Raw genomic sequence first — 23,123 nt, forward strand, 5'->3', positions numbered from 1 at the left:
TTAATATTGGACAAGACGACATGGTTACGCATAGAGCTCTGCTACTATCATCTTAACTGGCGGCGTGATGTATTTGGCTACAAGGGGCTTCTGCATGCGCAAAATCATTATGAGATATACCTGGGTATCATAAACGATCCCTGACGATACAAGAAATTCGATATGGGTGTCACTATTGTGGCATGACTTTAGAATCATTTAGGTGAATGTAAAGTTCGTCCTTGACATTTTAAAACGAAGTCCATGGATGTATGATTCTCTGTAGATCTGTCCAGCAGTTTTGAGCAAGTGTCCACGACCAGCAAAACGCGCCCAAAATAAGCTCAACAATTTATAACAGACAGGGATAAAAAAAAAAGCAAAACAATGTTCAAAACCTCATATCTGCGTAATTCTTCATACAGTCAGTACGCCTTGTATGGAATTGTACTGACACGAGACGGTTTCGTCGTCCGGTCCCGATATTCACGCAGAGACTCTCTTCCCTGTCGATCCAATGCCCCTAGGGATGACTTTTCAAAACCAGTCGGATTTCCATCAGGATGGTACATTACCCCAACCGTCCGCTTCTCGGTAGTTACGACAACTCTGGCTACACTCGGTTCATTGGGGATGGGCCCTATATCAACCGGTCAACGGTTAGCCAGTCCAGTCTCTTCAATGTAACAAATAGCCCGATGTCCTACTTCTAGATGTCAAGATACTTAGCGGGAGGGCTTAAAGAATACAAAAGCATAGTAGTTTGTTCGATGGTGTATCCGTATTATGTCTTGGAATAGGCATTGTTACTGCTTGCATGTGTTTGAATGATCATACAGAATATGTGTCAGGGCAGAACAATTCTTCGGGTGTTGTTTATTTTGCCCGTTATCTGGGATAAAAGGTAAGAGATGATTGAGAGAACTTTGAAATGCTCGTAAAGATTTTGTATCAAACGAAAAATGGTCGTACACGACATTTTCGTCCGAGTCATAGATATATATATATATATACGTGCAGTGACAAGTCACACCAATGTGCCTTGGTTAGAATGCCGGCTCCATCAGATCAATATTCAGTGCTAGTCAAGTCTATGCGCCCCTCATACCTAGGTAGCTATGCAAAACAATATAGGCGAGTTTCAGCCGTTTGATCTAAAATCGCAATATGCCGCATTCGCGCGCGTCAAAATAATCCAGGTGGCCAATTAGGGTTACTCAACGGTGTTCAAACAACATTGAAGGGCAGCGCCAAACCACTTATTGTTTGAAACTCCATTCGTGTGTTAGAAACTATTAATAATAGATATGTTTGACGCCGAAGCCTCGCGTGCTAATGTACCGAGGTCAGCAACGTAGTGAATGTGTGCATTCTATGAATGACATATCGATGCAACGTCCAGCTTTCGACCAATACGATAAGTCGACCGTTGTTTGTACCAGGACTACTCGAAACTGCCTTCAACTGAGGTTTGCCCTGCTACATCTGAGCCACAAATTTACCGCTGAAGCATTTAGGCGCCAGGGGGTGATATAGCATGTGGGTCCATATATAGATATCCCGCCAATCATGTTGAAGAACGCGAGGTTAAGGCTGACTCAGTCATCAATGATCAATCTTCATCTTTATTTCTTATAACCTCGATAATTCTATATCTAAAGACGTACAACCAACTCCGGCCAGACTGTCTTTTCGTCCAAATGTTGTAGAAATTTTGCGCCGATTATTCTTCGAGACAAAATCACACCGCCAGTGACTGACATTTGCAATGGCCGAAACGTCGATCACTCGAGATGAGGGTATCGCCTACCTGGAGGAAGAAATATCGGAGGCATACGAAGGGGATGAGACTTATGAGCTAGCCTATATTCTAAAACGATTGATAGCTGAGGATGGCATCACTCCTCAGGGAGCAGCACAGCAAATCGACTCGTACTATGAGGATGATCTCCTGCCTTCACAGCCAATATTGCAGAAGGAAAAAGCAAAGGGGATGATCAACCTTTTGGGTGCTCTGGACGACTTAATCTGCGGTCTTGGGTCGGTGCTTCATTATAATGACGTCCGACAGGATGCCTTGATTCAATTGATCCTTGAGCTCCGCAAACTTCCACCTCGACAGGTTGTGATCGGAGATGTAAGTAAATCAACATTAAGACTGGTTTCGTCGCTTTATATGCAGTATTTGGTTGATAATTTAATAAGAATGAATGCACTGATTATAAAGATAACCCGATATTTGTTCGGCAGGTTTATGAGAATTGGAATGGGTATCAAGGTGCGTAAATCCACTATATTTGAATCTTCTCCCCTACTGGTATAGCTGACAAGAACCAACATGCAGTGTATGATTCGTTACCTGGCACTCCATTGGAGGTCCAGGAGTCGTGTGATAAGTACGTGAATTGGTCCTCATTCATTGCACGCTGTACCAGTGCCGGTTTCCTGGCCGATAAAGAGGGCTACGAATATAAATACTCCACTGTCGATATTAGCAGTGGTCTCGAAGAAGAAATCCCTCAGGGTAAAATACGGAATGCTCGGATTCTGGCTGCTGCCAACTATATACTTTTGGCTGGGTCTGGTATCAGAAATTATTGTCATAGTTATTCATCAGACAGTGATAGGAGAAGAAGAGCGTGGGAGATGTGGAATGTGTGGAAAGAAAAGTTTGAAGCGATTGCTAATGGGCAGGATGAGGACCCCGATATCAAAAATGCGGCCGAGAAAGCTCACGCTGTGATGGTAGAACTAGATGCATCAGGTCATGATGCTCCTGAGAACCCTCCTTGAGTAGAAGGAGAAGAGCTATTTGTACATTAGTTTTTGATGATATGGTTTGAGTTTATGGGAGGCTTTATATGATATTTGCGAACGACACTGCCACGAATCTTCCCACGAATGGGATTATGTTCATAATAACTTCAATGCTCCGCAAACGTTCTCTGACCTTGCTCTCATTCACCAGGGCAAAGAATACGGCGGAATTCGGCAGAAAATTGCTCTTTGACAACTTATTAACGCAAACCTCTTGTGCGGCGAATCAATTGATTTATTATTATTGAAATTGTGCGAAAAACCAATCCCCATTGCCATTGCATTTGTATAGCCTGGCACACACGAAATTAGCTTATAAAGTATGTCATCTCATGGCATGTAGCTGGAGACAATTATAGCCACTGGAGAATCATTTCAGCGAGGGTAGCAAACAATACTCATGACAAGTAACATTCAGTAATTGAATGTGATCCGTGCTAATGATCTCCCGACTTGAAAATTATTGTGTGGCATTTTTTGTGGCCAATATTTGCCGAAGTCATTCTGCGTTTGATGAGATCTTGGGGGGAGGGGGGGGGATGCATATTTGCACGCTAGTGTTTCTCAGTACGATACATCGTCTCATTGTCTTGACATTTCTGGTCTGTGACCGATATAGACTTTTAAACTACCAGGAAATACTAGTCGTAAATATGTATTCGGGTTATATTGTGTCCACTTCGATGATGAATAGGGATCCACCGTGACGGCAATTGTCGGGACCTTCAGGGTTGAGCTTAAGTAAAAATCGTACGATGATGTCGCGTATTCTAGGATTAAGCTTCGGAGGAAGAAATATATAGTAGCAGAATGTCGATATCTCATTGCTCGTGAGATTTTTTTGGTCTTTGAATGTGGGAGTAAATTGTTAGATTCCACGAGGTGTCTGTGTCTACGCCTAGCTACCCAGTAAAAGCTGAGATTCTGCAGATCTACACAAGCGTCGCTCGTGGAACAAGGTAAATGCTCATTATATTCGCCGAGAATATTCGAATATTATTCCATGATGTGGGATGACAACGCAATTCTAACTTGATCTAATCGCTTTGCCTTACCCTCTAAACATCCGATCTCGGTGAGGCTTTTATCCCAATATGGTTTATACTGCCTTAATTCCGCCTAAGACCCAATGCCCAGACCGACACGTAACTTAGTAACGAATCATGTGGAGAAGAGAAATCATGTTTGGCGAGTACAAGTAAGGTAATCTTATCTGATCATCTAATCTGATCCTAATACGTGCGTTTCATCTTACTGGGTTGGTACTAGCGTTTTTAAAACTGCGAAGCGGTAATATTTGTATTGATACAGGGTGCGATAATGAATTACTGATACATTACATGATTTTTGCTACCAAGAGCTTTATTTTTACCATTGAAGGTCCTTTTATTTCCCCGAAAATTGCTTACCAGATCCGATCAAGTCTACTTACTGAGTTCCGATGAAACAAGTTCCACTTATTGCATAGTAGAGGAAATCAAGCCAGTAAAGGTACACCACCATCTTCAATATCTGACCACCGCTCACTTTCCCAACTATTTTTAGGATCTGAGCTAGAGTCGATATCTGATGTTCCTGGAAGCTGATCCTCTATGGAAAGTTCTTGAACCCTCGTAACAAGTGATTCTGTGATACCGGTTCTGGAATCTGGATGCCAGGGGCTTTGCGATGTACGTTGCAAAACTTGATTAATGACCTGCTCACGAACATCATGCGTTATCTTGCTCATGATTCGCCTTTGCTGTATGAACATATCTTCATTCGTAGTTGAGTCCTGTACCCTCGGGGGACTCCAGTTTGTCCAAACCTTCCTGTGAGATGACGGAGTCATTATACGTGCGGGATGGTACTTGAAGTACAATTCACAGCAAAGACATGCCGGCTTGCTGCAAGCAATGAAACGATCGTTTCCTGCAAAGACGAGTTGTGACCAATAGAAATGCTCCAACACTTTGATCTCGGCATGCACACAACTGTCAGATCTCTTACAGAATGATAAAAATTTATCCAATAACCCAGTAATTTTATGCAAGTACATCAGTCCCGCTTCTACATTCTCCTTCTCCACATTATGTTCGCGAAACATCCGATTCATGATTCCTCTGAGATCTGTATGTCTATGGCGTAATGGTGGTTGGACGGCTGCGAGAGGAGCAACAGTCATTATTGTGTGGGTTTGTAGTATGTGCTGCATGTGAAAAGAATCTTCGACGAGTTGTCTTGGTGCCCTTATATGATGAGAGAGTCGTCCAATGTAATGTCTAACTAGAAAAAAGGGAGAACGTTTGGCTTCTGGACTTAGTTCTTGCTCATCTCCAAAAGCAAGGGCCGTAAGATCAGTCATCCATGTCGAAAGTCGGTTTTTATGCGCGAACTGACAAAGTCTGACAGGATCTTTTTGATGAATTAAATTTTCCAGATTAAGGATTAAATTTCGGGAATCGACTTTGTTAATTTCACCCATATTGTTGACGATTATGTCGCTGGACCCATCCGCTTCTGTCACCCGATTCTGTACCCTCGATACACATTCTCTGGCTTGCACTTGCACTTGCTTCTGCTCCGCGTCTATGCGGGATTTTGCAAACTCCGCACAGAATAGGATAAAATGGTTCACGGTGGCCAGGTCCACTTCACCAGAATCACTGATCCGATACAAGAACTCGAGCGCTTCTTTCAAAAATTGGACGATCTTTGTAATCTGGTCATTGGAAGAAACCCAGAATTGATACTTGTCAGGCTGCTCTTCTAGTCCAATAGCAGTACAAGACTCTCCACCCCTAGTAAAGTCGCAGATATAGCAAAGGTTTTCCAAGAACTTCCTTCTTGTCCGTATAATAGTATCAGAACTGGGCGGCTGACGTGTATGTGCGTCTCGCGTCTGACCAAGTGCTCGTAGCATATAGAGTGGCTCATAAAACCGGGCCATAAGCTTTGATCCTTTAGATTTTGGTGGATTAATATGACGAGGTACTAATGGCTCTCTGATTCTCGCGTCCATGATGGATGCTCTCTACGGGTATGAAAAGGAAATCTGGATCCAAGCGAAAGGTCGAAAGGTCGAAACTTTAACACCAGAGGACGGATATTGAGACATGGAAATCCTTGATGAAGTTCCAAGTAATGAGCCGACGTGCTGATACGCTGTTATATGCGTAGGAAAGAGTACGTGGTGACTTTTTTTATAAGACAGACTGCTGGGTGGTAGTCCACCATGCAGGAGGCTATTATGCGAGAGGCCACTATGTAAGAGGCTACTATGCAAGAGGCTACTATGCAAGAGGCCACTATGCAAGAGGCCACCTTTCGAAACGCAAGCAAAGAGAGAACATTACAGTATAACCTTCACTACCACGAAATGTGGCGGCTAGACATCTCATTACTGCCTTACCTCTTACAGTTTTCCTTCCGAGGTGGACATGGGGGCATGGAAAGCACATGGAGGAAATTGACAGAACTTGCACGCATTGTTTTCTTCTCTACTGAGGCAGCTTTAAATGGCAGCACTAAAATCTAGACTTATACTTTGAAAAATCTTTTGAATAGTCGTTATATTCCGACGAGGCATACGGTAAGTCACTTGAGGTTTAATCAGAATTGAATACCGATACATTCTATCGTGTATTTGAAATAAAAGTGGAATTGGAAATATTGCTTTCTAGACCTCAAATATCATTTACTCCCGAAAAAATGTTAGTAACATGCGTCGCTCAGCTTTTGTCAAGGCAGATTCCCCTCTTCCGGTGCCTTACTAAATTGTCTCTCCTAGTGAACTCACAACCGCAGATCGGACACTTGTGCTTGCGTACCAAACCTAAATATGTACTGGCCCATTGTGTATGATGCACCGAGACATGACGATACATCTCACTCTGCCCGCCAGAGCGATGAGCACAATGCCTTACAGGGCATTTAACGACTTTGTAAAGCTGTTTTAGATGAGTTCTAAATAAGTCAGCTGAATGTTTCGATCTTAGGAACTCTTTCTGCTAACCTTAAACGGCTTTTTTCTTTAAATATTGTTCCTTTTGAGCAAGCAAGCTCCGGACAAATGTACAGACCATCGGGCGTGCGCATAATCTCTTCTAGCAACGGTAGCTCAGCTTCTTCGAACTTGTATTGTTTTCTTCGTATCCGTGATCGATTTGGAGAATGATTCTCCTGTTCTTGCTTTTTAAGACCTTCTCCAGTAGGCCTTGCTATTTGGGAAAAGGCTTCCAAACTTCCTATCTCACTCAACGACGAATATGAAGTAGGAGCACTCTATAGAGGCTGATATTCAAATTCTCTCGTAGGAGGTAGGGATGTTTGCAATTCCAAGTCTGAGAAACCATCACCCGACAGTAGAATGTTGTCAAACGCCGTAGGATAGAGGAATCGTTCTCCACTCGAATTATCATCAAAGAAATTCTGAAAGTCAAAGGATTCTATGGATAAAGCGTTTGGCGCTACGCTTTCCAGCAATGCATCTTGAATACTAAAAATATGCGTTCCCTGACTCTCAGAGGATTGGATTGAGTAGATTGAGGAGATATCCGCCTCCATTTTTCAAATGGAAGGATGGTAGTGGTAAGTTCTAGATATGAAAACAAAGCCTGAATCTTTTAAATATCCGGGCTACGGACTCTCTGCTTTAAGCTAGTTAACTTTTCCTTTTCTTTTCTTTTTGATTCTTATCGAAAAATGCAGAATGAGATGTCTGACTGGGTGCTTTCTGCTCAATTATGTTTTTGGTCCGTCCACAATCAACTTGTGTATATTTGCTTTTCCTTAAAAGTCAAATTGAGAGATGATCGAAGACGACAGTCGCCTAAGACGTCTTTATACGACATGCAGATTTCAGGCATTCTACAGTGCATAAAACCGCAGATCTGCCATGATCATTGGATTGAAGCGCATGTCCAATGTGATACATAATTACAGAAATTGACTCAGTCCCACAGACCTGCAAGCCCTCAGATGCAATAAGTGTGTCGATCAACTTGGGCTTTGACTACTAAGTGTTTTTCATTCGGCAATCATAATCTTCGTTTCTTTCACCACCAGTATCGCCAACGAGTGCCAGTTAAAGTTTCTCCATGGCCCAGATTGATCGTACGGTCCCATCAAATGACGTTGGTGGGTCATAGACGTGCAACAGCCATCAAAATCATCTCCACATCGTGCTTGAACTGAATTTATTACTCCGTGCTAAGGTATTTTATGCAAATGAGCGGTGACAGCTACACGGATGAGCCCTTCAGTTCAATGTATCTCGGCTAATTCTACAGAGGTTCGAGTTCGCTCCTGTGTGTTCACCAGCTTAGGATTAAATAAAACTTAGCCGTCAATCGAAAGGCACAACGCAATCTCCCTTAGCTAGTTTCGGATTCCTAGGTTCTGCTATCACTTCTGTATTCTCAACCTGGGAACTGTTGTTCAAACTTTCTGTGAACGAAACTGGACCCGTAAACATGACCGCCCCAAACCAAGATGCGCATGATTATGATGTCAAGACTGGTGAGAACATTCTACCGATACAATTCCCCATTATCACATTCTGATACACCGCAGACGAGCTTGTGGGGAGTCTGTTTTTCAAAGCCATTGTCACAGTATCACTCACCCAAAAGAACGTTCCCTCAGAATTGCTGGTGAGTTTTCACAGTATTAAAATATATGCCTATTTAATTACTGAATCTTTTGTGAATAGAAATTCGATGTCCATCGGTTCATGCAATTCTATGACTATGATGCCGCCGTGCAACACCTTCGAACCCTCGGAGTAGATCGAGTTTCAAATAATGACACAGAACCGCGAAAAGCTGTTTTCCAACAACTTGGATTCATTTGTCACTCATTTTCAACAGCAAATAGTTATCAAGTGATGCAAGAGCTGCTTACATTTGGTCGAAGAAATCCGATAGTAGATACAGCGAATTCGAACAGGGGTGGACTTTCTAGTACCTCCACGCGATTCGGAGATGATCATCAAGTATCGAGACACAAATCTCACTCCGATGAAATCCTTCCACTATATACATCCATCTTATACAAAGAGGGCGCAAGACGCAATGTGGTTATAAGACGAACCTTCTCTGTGCTGAGCCTAGAGCCTCCACAAATGAAAGCCACTGTTTCCTTCGGCGCTTTAGAAGCAACGAGTATTGGTCGCACCAGGAAAATTGCCGGTCATATGGCCGCGAAGGAGATCTGTGATAAGTTGAATTTCATGAATCAATCGTCCTGATGAATATGGAGCGGCTTGGCTTTTCAAAAAGTCCTTCCTTTCATTCGGGTTGATAAATGGAAAAAAAAGTACGTTCGGGTCTTTGTTCGCAATGATTATGATATATTCTCAAGCTGGCTCGGATTTCAACAATTGATTCTTTGGTTCCATGTCTTCGTAGTGCGCTTCCTCATTTACTAGTATCACAATAGGCTTCAAAATATCCTATCCAGAGTCCTAGTAGGTCTCAAGCTACAAAATTGGAAGAAATATATTCAAGAAAAGCCCTATGGTTCCAGTGCCGATGATTACTAAAGGAATTACCTCTTTCATACGTAGGAAATGCTTGACTGTGAGCATCAGGATCTGGATCTGTGGTGTCCGTTTGTATAATGTGCCTGAAGTTTTAGGTCTGAAATTTAAGCCCGAAATTTGTACTGCTTATTGACTTCGCAGAAACCGATCCTATTCTTGCCCGCCTCTAGAACTTCAGGCACTTAGAACGCTTTGCCCGCCATCCTCAGTCAATCTTTTTCGAATCTTCACGACCATATAGCCCGCGCCCAACCTGCGCAGCCTCTGCGAATTGGTTTCGTCGGTTTTGTTCTCTAAGATAGCTCCTGGCGCAAACAATAAAGCCTCTCCCACGTTCAGGTCAACAATCTGATTCATAAAACACAGCTTGTTTGACACTTCGGACATCGGTGACCACACTTCGTTACTGCGTTGTGTGTGCCCTCCTGACTGAGTTCCCAAGGCCGCGGCAGCCACATGACCTTGTAAAGCGCGTAACCAGGCTGGTGATGAGAATTTGTGTACAATCGTGACTGAACAAAGACTTAGTAGGTCGCTTGAAATTGTTGGTTCTTGAGTAGAAATAAGTATTCGTGCTCCGAGATGGCGCTGCAACCTGACTGTAGAGAGAAGTGTGTTTGTGAAATTCTTTGAATCAATTGACTCTTTCAAATACTAGAACCAGCATGTTAACATCTCATTTCTATAGAAAAATTGCGAAATCCTTACCTTGTGCGCTTCGTCGAGCGCAACTACTCGGCCAACATTGGTATCCTGCTCCATGAAAATTTCGAAACAGACGTTGAAAAGTGAACAGGCTGTTTCTGGAGTAATACATGGGCAGGAAAGGTCGACAATCGTGAGCAGAGATGGCTAGGAAAGACGATTAGTCGCTTTAGCATTTTGTAAGAATTCGCTTCTGACCTCTGGCTTCCAGCTTGATCCGTTCATTTGAGCTTTACCCTTCCATTTCTTTGGATTTCCTTGAAATCTTACCTGTTGGCGAGGCATGAAACTTTCAAGTGTTTCTAGTCTTTGCATCAAGGGATCAAGCTGGCTTGGAAGTAAATCAGCGGCCAGAATCTTCTTCTTGAACATGTGGTAGTCAAATCGAGAGCCATCCTCTTGCTGCAACAAGCGCATCTCTCGCAGAATACGCAGTACAGTATGCACGTATAGCGGTATGGGTCCTTTTTCTTGGCCTACTGCCATAAGATCAAGCATACGTTTAGTATTCAGGCTGCTTTGATCAATTTGCAAAGGTTCAACCTCAATGTTGAATCTAGAGTATGTCATCTGTAAAAGTTTTAGTAAAAGGGTCCTAAAATAGCGCAGTTGCGGGAAACATCGAATACCTTGATCGTTTGAAGATTCGTGGGCGCACAGAGAACTCTGACCGTAATTCCAGGATGTGACGACAGGAAAGCCGCTTCGCACGGAGAGCCCCCAGTATCACATATGAAGGTATCATAATGAAAAACAACAGCCGTCAGAGGGTTTGAAAGTCGGCCTGCGTTGGATCTCAGCAAGCAGCCTTCAAGAAGGCAAGAAAGTGTATGGCTTTTCCCTGATCCCTGCGATCCACAAATGAACGTACTCATTGGCGAGGCGATATTAAAAAATGTTCGGGAGTCATTTTCAATTTCCCCGTTTCCGGTATTCGCAAATTCCGGGTGATGTATGCGCTTCAAACCTGCTAGCAGGCCATATTGTGCTGGAATTGGGTTGGTTTGACGAAGAAGGGATCCCATGAAGATGGGTGCCAAAGCTGTCTCATCCCTTTGATCGACATCTCTGCCGTTTTGGAGAAGACTCAAATGGTACGCGAGCTGCGCATCTGCCATCTGGTCAGCCGCTTTATATAAACATGAAATTGCAAGCCAAGCAAGTGATGGCGTTCTGCACCAATGGGTTGTATTCAAACATACCATCATCTAACTCACCGTGCGATGATGTAGACATTTTCTTCCCCGCACTTATGATTATCAGACTGAAAAAGATGGACTGAAAAAAATGAACTGATACCATACCAACTGTTCACTTACTTGTGGTTCTACATATAGAGAATGCGATCAAGTCAGGCATCGACTTTCGACCACTGAATGATACCTGCAAGCTTTTGCAATTGTGGCCTCTTGCATTTATGGCCTCTTGCAGGTGTGGCCTCTCGCAGGTGTTTGACTGATAAGTTAGCGATCGCTGGAATTTTCATCGCTGTGGTTTCGGCCACTGGGGGTTTTGCGCAGTTATTAATTCTTTGCGTTCGAGGAGGATAGCCAAGAAATTGTTTTCACGGTTAGCAGTCATGACGATAATACAGTATAGAGAAATAAATAAAAGAAAGTATTTAAAGAGATAAAATATCGAATAATAATAGTACCTATATTAATACAACATAATCTAGAGCTATTGCCACGCCCCAATAATACTCGCTGAGATCTTTACTATAATCGACCCTAGGCGACCTTTGGCACTTTTTATCTGCATCTGATATGTACGATTCTGATTCTTTACTGGATGCTAAGACGTGAGGGTCACGCATCCTTATTGCGACGCGGCTATAGATACTTGAATAATCGTAAAACACAACCAGCAAGCACAGACGTGTGGGATTTGTTCAACCAATCAATGACCCTGAAAGAAAAAACACATGCTCAACCGCGAGCAATTAATCTTTTCATTTGACGACAAACTGGATCCGTTCATTCATCCAGGATTGGAATCAATTTACCACGCGAATTGCATCAAAAGTGAAGCTGATAGTAGAGAATACGAGAAACTCACACCTATCTAGATCTCCAAACGCCGCAGACGGGCCCCTTTATTGAACTATAAGTCAGCTTTTACTTCAATCCGATGATTTTGTCCAGTTCCCCGTTTCATCCTCATGGGTGGTAATTCCGAATTGGCTGTCTGTGTGGTCAGTATGTGTGTCATTGAATTATTTGAGGTTCATACCTAGCGCATGCCTTCACCGACGGTCTCTGGGTTATCGTGCAGTAGCTTGATTGGATCTTCAAGATTAACCCAGCCAAGAAATGGCTTKCTAACTGAATATCCAATGAGTCGCTGCAGCTCAGTTGGATATTGCTTAACCTGTTTAATTTGGTTTGCTAGATATTGGTTTTCTTCCTTCATCATATTAGCACACAATATGAAAACGAAGGGGTTTTGTATGCAGCCGACCTGTCGAAGATAGCCTTTGGTCATGAAACAACTATACACCAGTCTCTCCTGGTCTGACGTTGTATTCGCACTTCCGCCATGGTAACAAGAAGCCAGCATTAAAAAAGCATCTCCAGGCTCAAGCTCGGCATAATAGGTAAGTTCTTCGTCTGGACATCGGGCATCACCCCAGAGATGCGATCCCGGTATACACCGCGTTGCGCCATTTGCTCTCGTTGCCTTCTTACCAGCGACGAAAAGACCTACACTAGTATCCCGGCCGATACGGTATTGGTCATGACTCTTCAATTCGATAAGGGTGTTATGATGAATGGAATCGTCCCGATGAAGTTCTTGTCGTTTGGCTCCCGGTCCGATCGAGAAGACAATGGTGTTACTGAGTACAGGCTCAGATATAGTCGTGTTGAGCTGATAGCCTAGCCATGCGCTGTGTGTAGATGACAATAATCGCGAACAGACATCAAGATAGAGTTTATTGCCAGGAATGTTTTCGGTGAAAGTTCTCGATTTGCCAACCAAACCCATCACCCGCCGGGTTTCCGGGGGGAAAAAGTCTACGCCAACCCAAGGTCTGTCTGCTTCGAGATGTGGCCGAATGTCTTTCTCAATTGTATCCAGTATATTTTGGTCTGTGATCATGTTACGAATCACACACCCACCATTCCGGATTAGTGATGCGACAATCTCGTCAGCCTTGGGGCTAGTAGTGTAATCGAACTCATCCACAGTCATCATTAATAAGTCCTGTACTAGAAGGATACAAATCAATATCTTTGAAATGAAGTCTGAAACATGGAACAAATAATTGTTCTTGCAGATATGTCCCTGCTTAAATATCTCTAATAGCCGTGTCGAAATGACTCACTCAACATCCAGTGGGGAATTATGTACCGTCATTCTCGAAATCAGATTGACTTGCAAACATATCAAATTTCTTACTCCACTTAAATAGACCCCTAAAACATTACCCTTTCTTTGTTTGGCTGAATTGAGATAGGGTGATCAATCATAACCATTTGCCCATCCAGGACGAGGTACGAAGTGGAGCTTCAAACAATAAAGACTTGTGAGTTCTGGTCAAGGCGATTTCGAGAATTACTATACCTTAGTGCTCTCAGACCTGTCATTAGGTCAATATGATAGCTGAGAATCAGAGTGGGACGTCGTATTATACTGTAACCTGTGTGTCTAGCTAGGAGTGTAATAACTGGCATAGGCTGTAAACCCATGGCATCCCCGACTGGACTTTGGCACAAAATTCTTGTTTAATGACTATCAAAAATAATAGCCACGTCTAACAGTCATGTTTCTACACAGGAAATAGTATTCAAAGGCCATATAATGAATTTCGGTGATAGAGGAGTGTCTGGAAATTTACGAGTATTATTTATGTATTGCGAGATTAATTTTATTTAACAGCTAAATGATCTTTATCAAGTTGTATCTTGGCAGTGTATCTCAAAGAAAAGTGAAGAGTTTCCGTGTTACTCGGCAAATGTAAACCAAAGTATCCAATCCATTTTCCTCGACAGTTCAGGGCATCAGCGTGCGAAGCGCGCATCTTCCAGTACCCCAGGGTGAAGGTTACACGAGCTAAGGTTATTCAACATTCTTAGCAATGTGTGTCACAATTTATGAGTCATCCTTGTCGACTAAGGTAGTTAACGCTATAGCATCAGTAAATCGCGATTGTTTAATTGCTCGTCTATTGAGCAAGTCCACTTATTTTCTATTATGTTACTGTATGCTAAATGTGAAATGTGAGATACTTAATTAACCGACTTCGTCTTAATTGTTTATGTCCTCCTCCGCAAGATCACGTATATGTCGTCGTTGTACGTTCTCAAAATCAGGTCGACTGGCTCTTAGCTTCTCGGTACCTGAACGAGGACGATTAGTCCTGTCCCTCTCAACATCGGTAATGTTTCTACCGAAACAGAATCAAACAGATCGTTACCGACACTGTATGGGATCAAGACGGGACCAAACGGGATTTTTAGACGTCAACAAACGGATCGTTACCGACCCGCACTTTGATGGGGTTCTTGGCCCTCCTGTAAGGCTCAACACTGCTTGAAGAGTACATACTTGGTATCGAGACTTCTTTAAGTTGGTTTCGTAATGAATATCTGTAGGCGCTAGATCAGGCTCAGAGCATCTTGGCCTTCAGCAGCCCTGAAATCACGACAAGCCATGTCACATGAAATGACGTATAACCCAGTCGCAGAATGGGCTAGGCCTTATTTTGGAGTAGGCGCAAAGAATTATTGGCATAAATAATCTTTGTGTTGTTTCTGCCATATGTTTCCGCCTTTGTATAGATTGCTTCATATATGAAGGCAGGTTTTGTAAGAGGGTTGTAAGAGGGCGTGAATGTGAGAGACGATTCGTAGCCTATTATTAACTAGATTAATATACTATTTTCTGATTTCATTATCTCCTTGCTATAGTTATTAGATTATTATTTATTAATATATTTGATTGTACTAGTCCTCTATCTTGCTACGCCATAAATATAAATAATGCTATTCTATTCTCTTTTTTCCCCCTTCTTTTAAAGAGTTACCAGTGTTGAAACATTAACATTAATACTAATTTTGGACCCCTAGTAACTAGCAGCTACGCACCTACTATATATGCTTTAGTGAATAGCCATTCTACACTAAAGTAAGTATGTTTTGTTTATATATTGCTGGACCCCCAGCACCCCCTTTCATAGCAATTGAGCAGAAATTAGGAATCAAATATTAACCATTTGTGCTACACCTTATAGGATTGTCAGATTAGCCTGTTCTCAATTCAATTGAGCTGATCTTGAACCGGACAAACCGACACTAACCTTTAACCCAATTCTATTTCCCTCGCATAGGTGTTGCATATGCTGTAAAATGCTGTAAATTTTACAGCTAATTCATGGGCGAATTATATTTTGACACCCGTTCTGCGAGAACCCGCGTAAAGCGGCACATCTTCCATCACATTCGGTGGGAGTTTATGGACGACTCCTATTCGCTACGCCGTCCTAGTAGAATGGTACACTAAAAATGCAGGGTAATCCTTCGAATGCAATTGACTTGCCTGCTTTTATGTTTCCGAGATAGATAGATAAGCTGGCAGCGGTAGCATTCATTGGAAGGAAAACTTGATATAGGATCTGACCGCTACGGAGTACGGAAGGGCATTTAGCACCGCCGCCATAGTTTACTATTTTACTATTCACTCATCTTATATTTTTCAAAGAGATCTAGCTCTCTCTCTTAAATATAGACTCATACTTATATATTCACATTCTAGAGCTTCTTATAGCCTCAATCCTAGCCTATCTATATATAAACTGCCGTAATGACCGGGTGGAACGATAGTCCGAGTACGTGGTTATATACCGAACGCTTGTAGAATGGATAACTAAGATAACTCTGTGTATAGTGGACATACGTAGCTGGAGCAATAAGCTGCAGGGGGTCGATGCTGTGGGTATCAGACCACTTTCGATCAATGAGATCAACAGATGTATAGTGAATTACAGCTTATTACAACTTATTACAGCTTTGACTTTCGACTACTTGACTCCACCCCAGTCTACACCTGGCACATCATCGTCTCCGGAGCCTCTCATTAGGTTCTCGAAAAAGGTCATATCGACACCCTGGAAGGCCCACTGCTCTCCTTCAGCCGCCAGTCCAGGGTAATAATTCTCATATGTCCAAAGAGAGTCGGGTAGCTGTCCCAATTGCGCTGCCTCGTCCGCGCGGATGGATTGCATATTACCAGGCTGCGGCTGGGTCGGTGCATTGATATCTGACATCGTCGGAAACATCTCGTTGCTAGCATTAACTGGTGTCAGCATCTTTTCATATGGTGTCTCGCTCGGCTGCGTCTGCGGAGCCGGGCGCGTCGCAGGCTCTACAGCCTTCTTCGCTGGTGGCTTGGCTATCTCTTTATTGATGCCCTCGCGGGTAATCTTGATGACGCCAAAGTAGGGGATATGTACGCTGACAACGACGCTCTCATCCGGATCTGTGGTCGCTGTCCCAGCGCCCTCTGCCTGCACGCTGACCCTCCTTAAATCTTGTCGATCTCTGCGGGCCGTTTCCACGTCGATGGAGAGCAGCTGGCGCAGTAGGGCGGCGCTTCGCTCGCTCAGTACATCCGAACTAACACGATTCGTCTCCTCCATATTTTTCTGGACTTGCTCAATCATAGCACGATCGCTGTAATATTGGTGCGCGAGGAGATTCTCGCCGTCGCCGCCTTTGCTGTTGAGGTGTGCTAGGAGCAAGGTCATAGCCGTCATAAGGGCGAGAAAATCAACCGTGCGACAAGTATAGGCGATGCCGGTAGAGCTACGCAGCGTGAGGAAGCGTGAGAGCACCTCTCGGGAGGCGTTGACGCAGGTGATGTGCGCGTACTCGGACTGGCGATCGCGCGTCAACGATGACGACGTGCGCAGCATGTACGGTAGATGTAGCTGGTTGAGGAGGTTATAGTGCAGCACTTGTGCGAATATGCGCCGTGTGTTCCAAAAGCGCTCCTGCTTGTCTACCACTGTCGCCGCATCCAGGGGCGGGGTCAGCCACCAGCAACTGGGCAGGCTCCGTGCTGCGCTCTGCAATTCTGCATCTAGTTTCCGCGTCAAGCTAGCTTCTTCCGTTGCACTCATACTCAGTTCGTTGCGTTCGATGATGCGGGACGCGATAACGCAGTGGAGGCGCTCGAGCCGTCCCATAGGAGTGTCGCTAGCAAGCAACGCCTCGGACGCCATACTGTGGTCAGAACAGCCCTGCGAGACGCCTAGCATTAGACAGAGATAGCGGTCAAGAAAGACGATGCGAAACCACATCAACTGCGGGTGATATGATGTGCGCGGGTTTAGGATTGTGTGCTGGGTTTGGTTATGCGGCCGGTTCAGGCCCATCAACTGGGCGATGCTCATGGCACGTCGTCCGGAGAGCCAACTGCGACGCAAGTTGCCAATATTTGCCTGAAGCACACTCTCAATCATGACACACTCAAGGCTCTCCATGCTACCGAGGAACTTATCATTTGTTGTCACGGAACCAACAGCCCGATTGATCAGCCGTTCCATGATAACGCGCGGAGACTCCGACAGGCCGCTGATATCCTTATGCAAAGTCGGGTGAAGATACTGGAGGAAAGAGGCTAGCAGCAGCATATAGCGCGCGATGAGCACTGGGTGCGCATCCGGTTCTGGGATATCAAGCAGGACAGCTGGTGTCTTCAGGCCGGCTTCATCGAGCGTTGAGTACGGCAATGTCATGATCTCGTGGGCAAGAACCGAAGGCTGGTGGCTAGCTTTGCAAATCTTCTCAATGTCGTCGCGTGGAGGCAGCGACCCATGTAAGATGCGTGACAGGCTCGGGTGCCTGGGGTGAGAAGAGGGATGGACATCTTGCTGCGAGAGATAGTTAACGCATTTTATGTCATCACGTGGCGGAAGTGGACAAACCTCTCGCAACGGCTCAAAATCCGTCGTCGATATGGATGTCGAGACGAACGTTGACACCCCATCGTCCAATTGGTGGTAGGCCGTGGAAGTGCCGCTGGAGAATGGATGAGATGTATGTGTATGGGTTTCTCGAGCAGTATAACTATCACCATTGTTCATACTATTCCGCATCTGGAAATGCGCCAGCTCTTCCGGAAATTCCTGGCCAACACACCGTGAGCCCCGGTGTAGACAGCCAATGCACAAGGCCCCGTTGCGGGGATCGAATACACATCGCATCTTCCGCCGCTTGCACTCCCAACAGCTGTGTGTCCCTTTACGCAACCGTCGCTTGACCTCCATGTTGCGATGGTGTTCATCCGTGCCATACAAATGAATGTAAGGAGGTAAAGGGGTGGGTGCAGTTTGTTGTTGAATTGGAGGAAGAAGATCATGCCTTCATCCGTGGACGGACGCGGCGGTCGAAAACCCTGTTAGTTATTAACGACTTAGTAAAAAGTAGCTAAAGTCCTTCAACCGCCGAGTACTATTCCAAAAATAGCTAGTCTGAGCAGGGCGCAGGCATGTCTGTCGGAATTTCTGAGGGCGCAGTATGCAAACAATTCAAATGTCAAATTGAGATGTTCGGCGGAACAAACGCGGCGGTCGAGTAGAGAGTAGTACGGAGTAGCGTCAATGGAGGCTAGGGCGGTCAATTAAATAATAATTAATAATAGATAAACTCTTGAGTAAACAAAGAGGCAAAGTCTGATAGACTCAGATGGATTGTAATTTCATCTTTGCACAAATCTGCTTCAGAATTACAAGAGCAGCCTTTCAACTCTGCTCATTCTCTGCGCTGCCAATTGCTTCTCCTTCTCCCTAAAGGACAGCAACGCAAAAAGCTGAATATGTCGTTCCAAAATTCTGACTCCGAGGAAGGAAAGAGTGCTAAGATGAAAGCAAGTGACGACTCTCAGCAGCCATTTGAGCAGCCTATAACCGACAGCGGTCAAGACAAGCTAGCCCCTGAACCTGCCCTTGTGAACAGCGATGCCGATAAGCCCGAGTACGCAACAGGCATACGCCTGTTTCTTATCATTTTCACAATGAACGTGAGCGGTCTACTCACAGCTCTGGAGATTGGTATTATCGCAACTGCCATTCCTTCCATCACCGACAATTTCCATGCCCTTAACGATACAGGATGGTATGGAAGCGCAACTTTCCTCGTTACCGCTGCCACTTCAGGAGTATGGGGCAAGGTGTACAAGTATTTCCACGTCAAAAATATGTACCTTGCCGCTATTTCAATATTTTTGATCGGGAGCATTGTAGTTGCAACTGCTCCGGATAGTATTGCTGTCATTATTGGCCGGGCTATCCAAGGACTCGGTATCACCGGTGCAATGAACGGATCTGTCATTGTCATTAACTACATCTCCCACCCTTCGAAGCAACCTATGTTGATTGGGATCTGGATGGGCATATTTATGGTATCAACTGTTCTCGGGCCTATAATCGGTGGCGCGTTAACAAGTGGGGTCTCCTGGCGGTGGTGTTTCTATATTAATCTACCACTTGGTGTCCCTGTCGTTGTGTTGTTACTGCTTTTTTTGCACATACCAAAACATATCAGAGCTGAACCCACGACCTGGAAAGAGATTATCTTGCAATTGGATCTTCCGGGTTTCAGCATCATCCTTACTTCGCTTGTATGCTACACATTGGCCCTGCAGTGGGGTGGCCAGAATAAAGCGTGGAATAATGGCTCTGTCATTGCCACGTTGGTGGTTTGGATTATACTCACGATCATCTTCGTCATCGTTGAAATATTCCAAACTGCACGTGCTATGATTCCTATAAGGCTCATAAAACCACGTGTTGTGTGGGCCAATGCCTTGTGGTCCTTTATGTAGGTCATAATCGATTGTCTTTGATTGTTGATTGGGGCTGTGTCTTGAGAAGAGGCTAACTGTTTGCAAAGCACCACTGCCGCTTTCTATCAGGTCATGTTCTATCTTCCAATTTTCATGCAATCCATCCACGGTCAGTCGGCCATTCTAGGTGGCGTCAATACCCTTCCGTTCTTGTTGTTTTTTGGCGTAGGAACCATGGTCAGTGGTAAAGTCGTTGAGAAAACACGTTACCTGCAGCCTTTTCAGGTTCTCAGTGCGCTCTTGATGACTGCTGGAATGGCGCTGCTATACACTCTGGACATCGACTCATCTAAAGCTCGGTACATCGGTCCTCAGGTTCTCTTTGGGTTTGGTGTTGGCTTTGGTAACCAGATCCCTATGATGGCAGTGCAAGGGTTATCTAAGCAGGAGGACGTGCCGAGCATCACTGGAATCATGTTTAGTAAGTATATAATAATAGTTTTCCGTCGCAATAATAAATTTGTCAGTTATTCACTAACCTTAAGACCAGTGGCCCTATCAAGCAGTGCCGTCTATTTCATCGTAGCAGGGCAGTCTATCTTTGACAACCGCCTGGTACAGACTCTTGCAACTATTGCCCCTAATGTCGACGCTGCCCAGGTTCTAAGCACAGGCGCATCCGACATCCACAAAGTGTACAGCGGTAAAGTTCTAGAGGATGTGCTCAAGGCGTACATGACCGGAATCAAAGACGTTTTTGCCTGTGCTTTGGCTGTGTCACTAACTGGTGTCCCCTTGGCTATGTTGATCCCGTTCCTTAGACTGGGAGAACATAAAGGCGAAGATCAAACGCCAGAAGAAAAAGCGGCAGCAGTCTAAACCTGTCAATGAATGGGGAAGGTCCCGAACAGCTGGTGATTGAAAAGACATGAAGACCACTCGAGTCCGGGCAGTAAAATGTATTGCATGTTAGTACAGAAAAGCAAGGCGGAGGTTCAGATTGCTTCGCGCATAACTGATACCTCCAATGTGAACTCCAGTTAGCCTTTGCCTTTCGTTCCGGCGATATGGATGATGATATTTAAACCATCAATATCCTGGCCTGCTGCCCAGGGTTTCTGAATATCCGGTTCGTTGAAAAACGTATACTCAAGTTATCGCGGTTAATTCAAGAAGAATAACTAGAACTAGATACATAGTAAATGATTGTCCTTAAATACATAATTCTCGGCATATCCGACAGATTCATTTCTTGCAACTCGACTCTGTTGACTCTGTTGACTCTGCCGAGTCAAACTAGGGCTTTAAAAAGTTGTGAAAACTATTACTGAATAGATCTAGGGCAAATCCATCAGACTAAGCATAATACAGCAAGGATATGTTAAAAGTTTTCCTTCCCACACCTTGCTTGAACCTCCCTAATTTTTTCAAAATCGTTGTGGATAATCCTTTGTTCATTGTGCATTGTTAAGTATGGTATCGTGCGCACGGACAAAAAGTGTGGTATGGAATCCATTTCCACGTCACCTAATACAACAGACCTCGCCCCATAACAATCTACCTACGATTTCGAATCCATGATCAGCTTGCTCTTTTTCGCAATATTACCAGCAAATGTATTGACCGGTTCCGCTGCTAATATCTCCAAGAGTGGAATATTCGCCTTCATTTCACGAGTGATCCAATTTCTTACTTCCAAGGCTACGAGTGAGTCGACTCCATAGCGATACATGGGCCGGCTTGGATCGACCTCAGAAGATGGCATTGGCAGGATCTCTACTATCTTCATCACCAGGGCTTCAGTGATGATTTCAATGGCCTGCTCCTTGCTACCAGCTTTGGCTAGGCGAGACTCGAGTGATACAACTCCCTCTTGTTCAAAAGAGCCTGCGCTTGACTGGACCGCTACGCTTGTCGCAGCTAGGGGTCCAGATCGAGCATCGTTGAACCAGTAGGGGCGGGCCACGCCATGAGTGGCGATAAGGTCTCCACTTCCCAGACCAGTGCACACCTGAGCAGGACACGTATTACCTCTATCTTGCTGGCGGATGATCAAGCTTTTCACAAGGGCATGGAAGGCGGGTTCGCGGATGCCCAAGACGTCTTTCCATTGCTGCACATTACCAGCTCCCTATTCAGCCAGTACACCAACCACACGCATAATCCCCAGGTTTACAGTCACAGCCTTTAACCCATGGGCACAACGGTAGTGCGCCAGTGCATCCTGATACGTGTTGCCCGCTGCGTACTGCGCCTGGCTAGCATTACCGAAGATGCCAGAGAGTGATGAGCAGATAATGAAGAAATCCAGCGGTCGATCATGGTCAAAGAAACGGTTTAGATTCCACGTACCCTGCACTTTGGGCCTTAGGGGACAGTCCAATCCTCGTACGACATCTTCTCGAACACGATGTCGCGTAGCACCATGGCCATGTGGATCAATCCCTTAATTTCAGGCATATCTCTCAAACATTGATCCATGGCAGCGAGGAATGACTTCTCGTCGCCTACGTCTCCACGGTAGGCTTTTATGTGTGCACCGAGCTCACAAAGCTTATCTATAGTCGCCCTGGCTTCGGTATTTGTATCACCAGATCGTGAGATGATAGCGATATTCCTCGCTCCACATTTAATAAACTCGCGTGCGAGACTGCGACCTAGCCCTCCAAGGCCCCCGACCAAGGGATAAGTGGCCTTGGGGTCAAGTCGGAGAGCATCCCTGGCCTTGCGCACGACAGGAGCCTGGGTACCGTTTGCGAGTGACAGCACTAATTTTCCACGATGCTTTCCTGGTTGCATTATGCGGAAGGCCGTCTCAATCTCACCCATAGGGTGTACAGTCATGGGGACTTGGCGTGGTGAGAATTCCCTGGTGGACGTGTTTAAAGACGTTCTCCGTGGTCTTGCCCACGGAGGCGTGGGCTTATGTAGTGACCCTCTATCGAGCTGTTTATCTAACATGTAATACACTTGAGTACAATCTAATACGCGTTGCTATTCGATTTCTCAAATAATATCCTTGTAATTGGAAAGCTCGTGGAAGATACAGTGTTGTATTGTAATTTACCCGGGTGGCATGAAAGGAAACTGCACAAGTGAGAAATCGAGTGGGCATGTGCAATGTACTGTAAATGAGTGTCTAACTAAAAGCAGAGAAAATATCTAGCATAGGCTGCCATACAGGAATATAGTGCAAAGCTGTGAGCGCTAGTTAAGGAGGGGATTTCTTGGCAATACCTTATATCGGGGGATGGTCGATATCCAATGAGAGCAGGTGAGTGGATTTATGAGCTGCGCTCACCACATTCGGGAT

The 23,123-nt window shown here is 44.7% G+C and overlaps 5 protein-coding genes across 5 annotated transcripts; 2 read left to right on the forward strand and 3 right to left on the reverse strand.

The window, feature by feature from the left end:
• Positions 1–1,747: 1,747 nt before the first annotated feature.
• BHQ10_010268 (uncharacterized protein) lies at positions 1,748–2,772 on the forward strand (the record flags this gene model as incomplete). Its single annotated transcript, XM_040872879.1, has 3 exons — positions 1,748–2,116; positions 2,185–2,257; positions 2,324–2,772. The coding sequence occupies 3 exons, from the start codon at positions 1,748–1,750 to the stop codon at positions 2,770–2,772; spliced, it is 891 nt and encodes a 296-aa protein (XP_040738770.1).
• Positions 2,773–9,493: 6,721 nt separating this feature from the next.
• Positions 9,494–11,142, reverse strand: BHQ10_010269 (uncharacterized protein; the record flags this gene model as incomplete). The annotated part of the gene is made up of 6 exons (XM_040872880.1): positions 9,494–9,667; positions 9,727–9,831; positions 10,028–10,171; positions 10,295–10,594; positions 10,654–10,808; positions 10,896–11,142. 6 exons carry the CDS (start codon positions 11,140–11,142, stop codon positions 9,494–9,496), a joined length of 1,125 nt encoding a protein of 374 aa, XP_040738771.1.
• A 4,901-nt stretch (positions 11,143–16,043) lies between these two features.
• On the reverse strand, positions 16,044–18,293 carry BHQ10_010270 (uncharacterized protein; the record flags this gene model as incomplete). Its single annotated transcript, XM_040872882.1, has 2 exons — positions 16,044–17,897; positions 17,952–18,293. 2 exons carry the CDS (start codon positions 18,291–18,293, stop codon positions 16,044–16,046), a joined length of 2,196 nt encoding a protein of 731 aa, XP_040738772.1.
• Positions 18,294–18,841: 548 nt separating this feature from the next.
• On the forward strand, positions 18,842–20,689 carry BHQ10_010271 (uncharacterized protein; the record flags this gene model as incomplete). The annotated part of the gene is made up of 4 exons (XM_040872883.1): positions 18,842–19,716; positions 19,798–19,845; positions 19,918–20,291; positions 20,361–20,689. The coding sequence occupies 4 exons, from the start codon at positions 18,842–18,844 to the stop codon at positions 20,687–20,689; spliced, it is 1,626 nt and encodes a 541-aa protein (XP_040738773.1).
• A 682-nt stretch (positions 20,690–21,371) lies between these two features.
• BHQ10_010272 (uncharacterized protein) lies at positions 21,372–22,609 on the reverse strand (the record flags this gene model as incomplete). The annotated part of the gene is made up of 3 exons (XM_040872884.1): positions 21,372–21,941; positions 21,993–22,163; positions 22,220–22,609. 3 exons carry the CDS (start codon positions 22,607–22,609, stop codon positions 21,372–21,374), a joined length of 1,131 nt encoding a protein of 376 aa, XP_040738774.1.
• Between the last annotated feature and the right edge of the window lie 514 nt (positions 22,610–23,123).

Source organism: Talaromyces amestolkiae (assembly GCF_001896365.1).
Source record: "Talaromyces amestolkiae strain CIB chromosome Unknown scaffold31.1, whole genome shotgun sequence".
NCBI lineage: Eukaryota > Fungi > Ascomycota > Eurotiomycetes > Eurotiales > Trichocomaceae > Talaromyces > Talaromyces amestolkiae.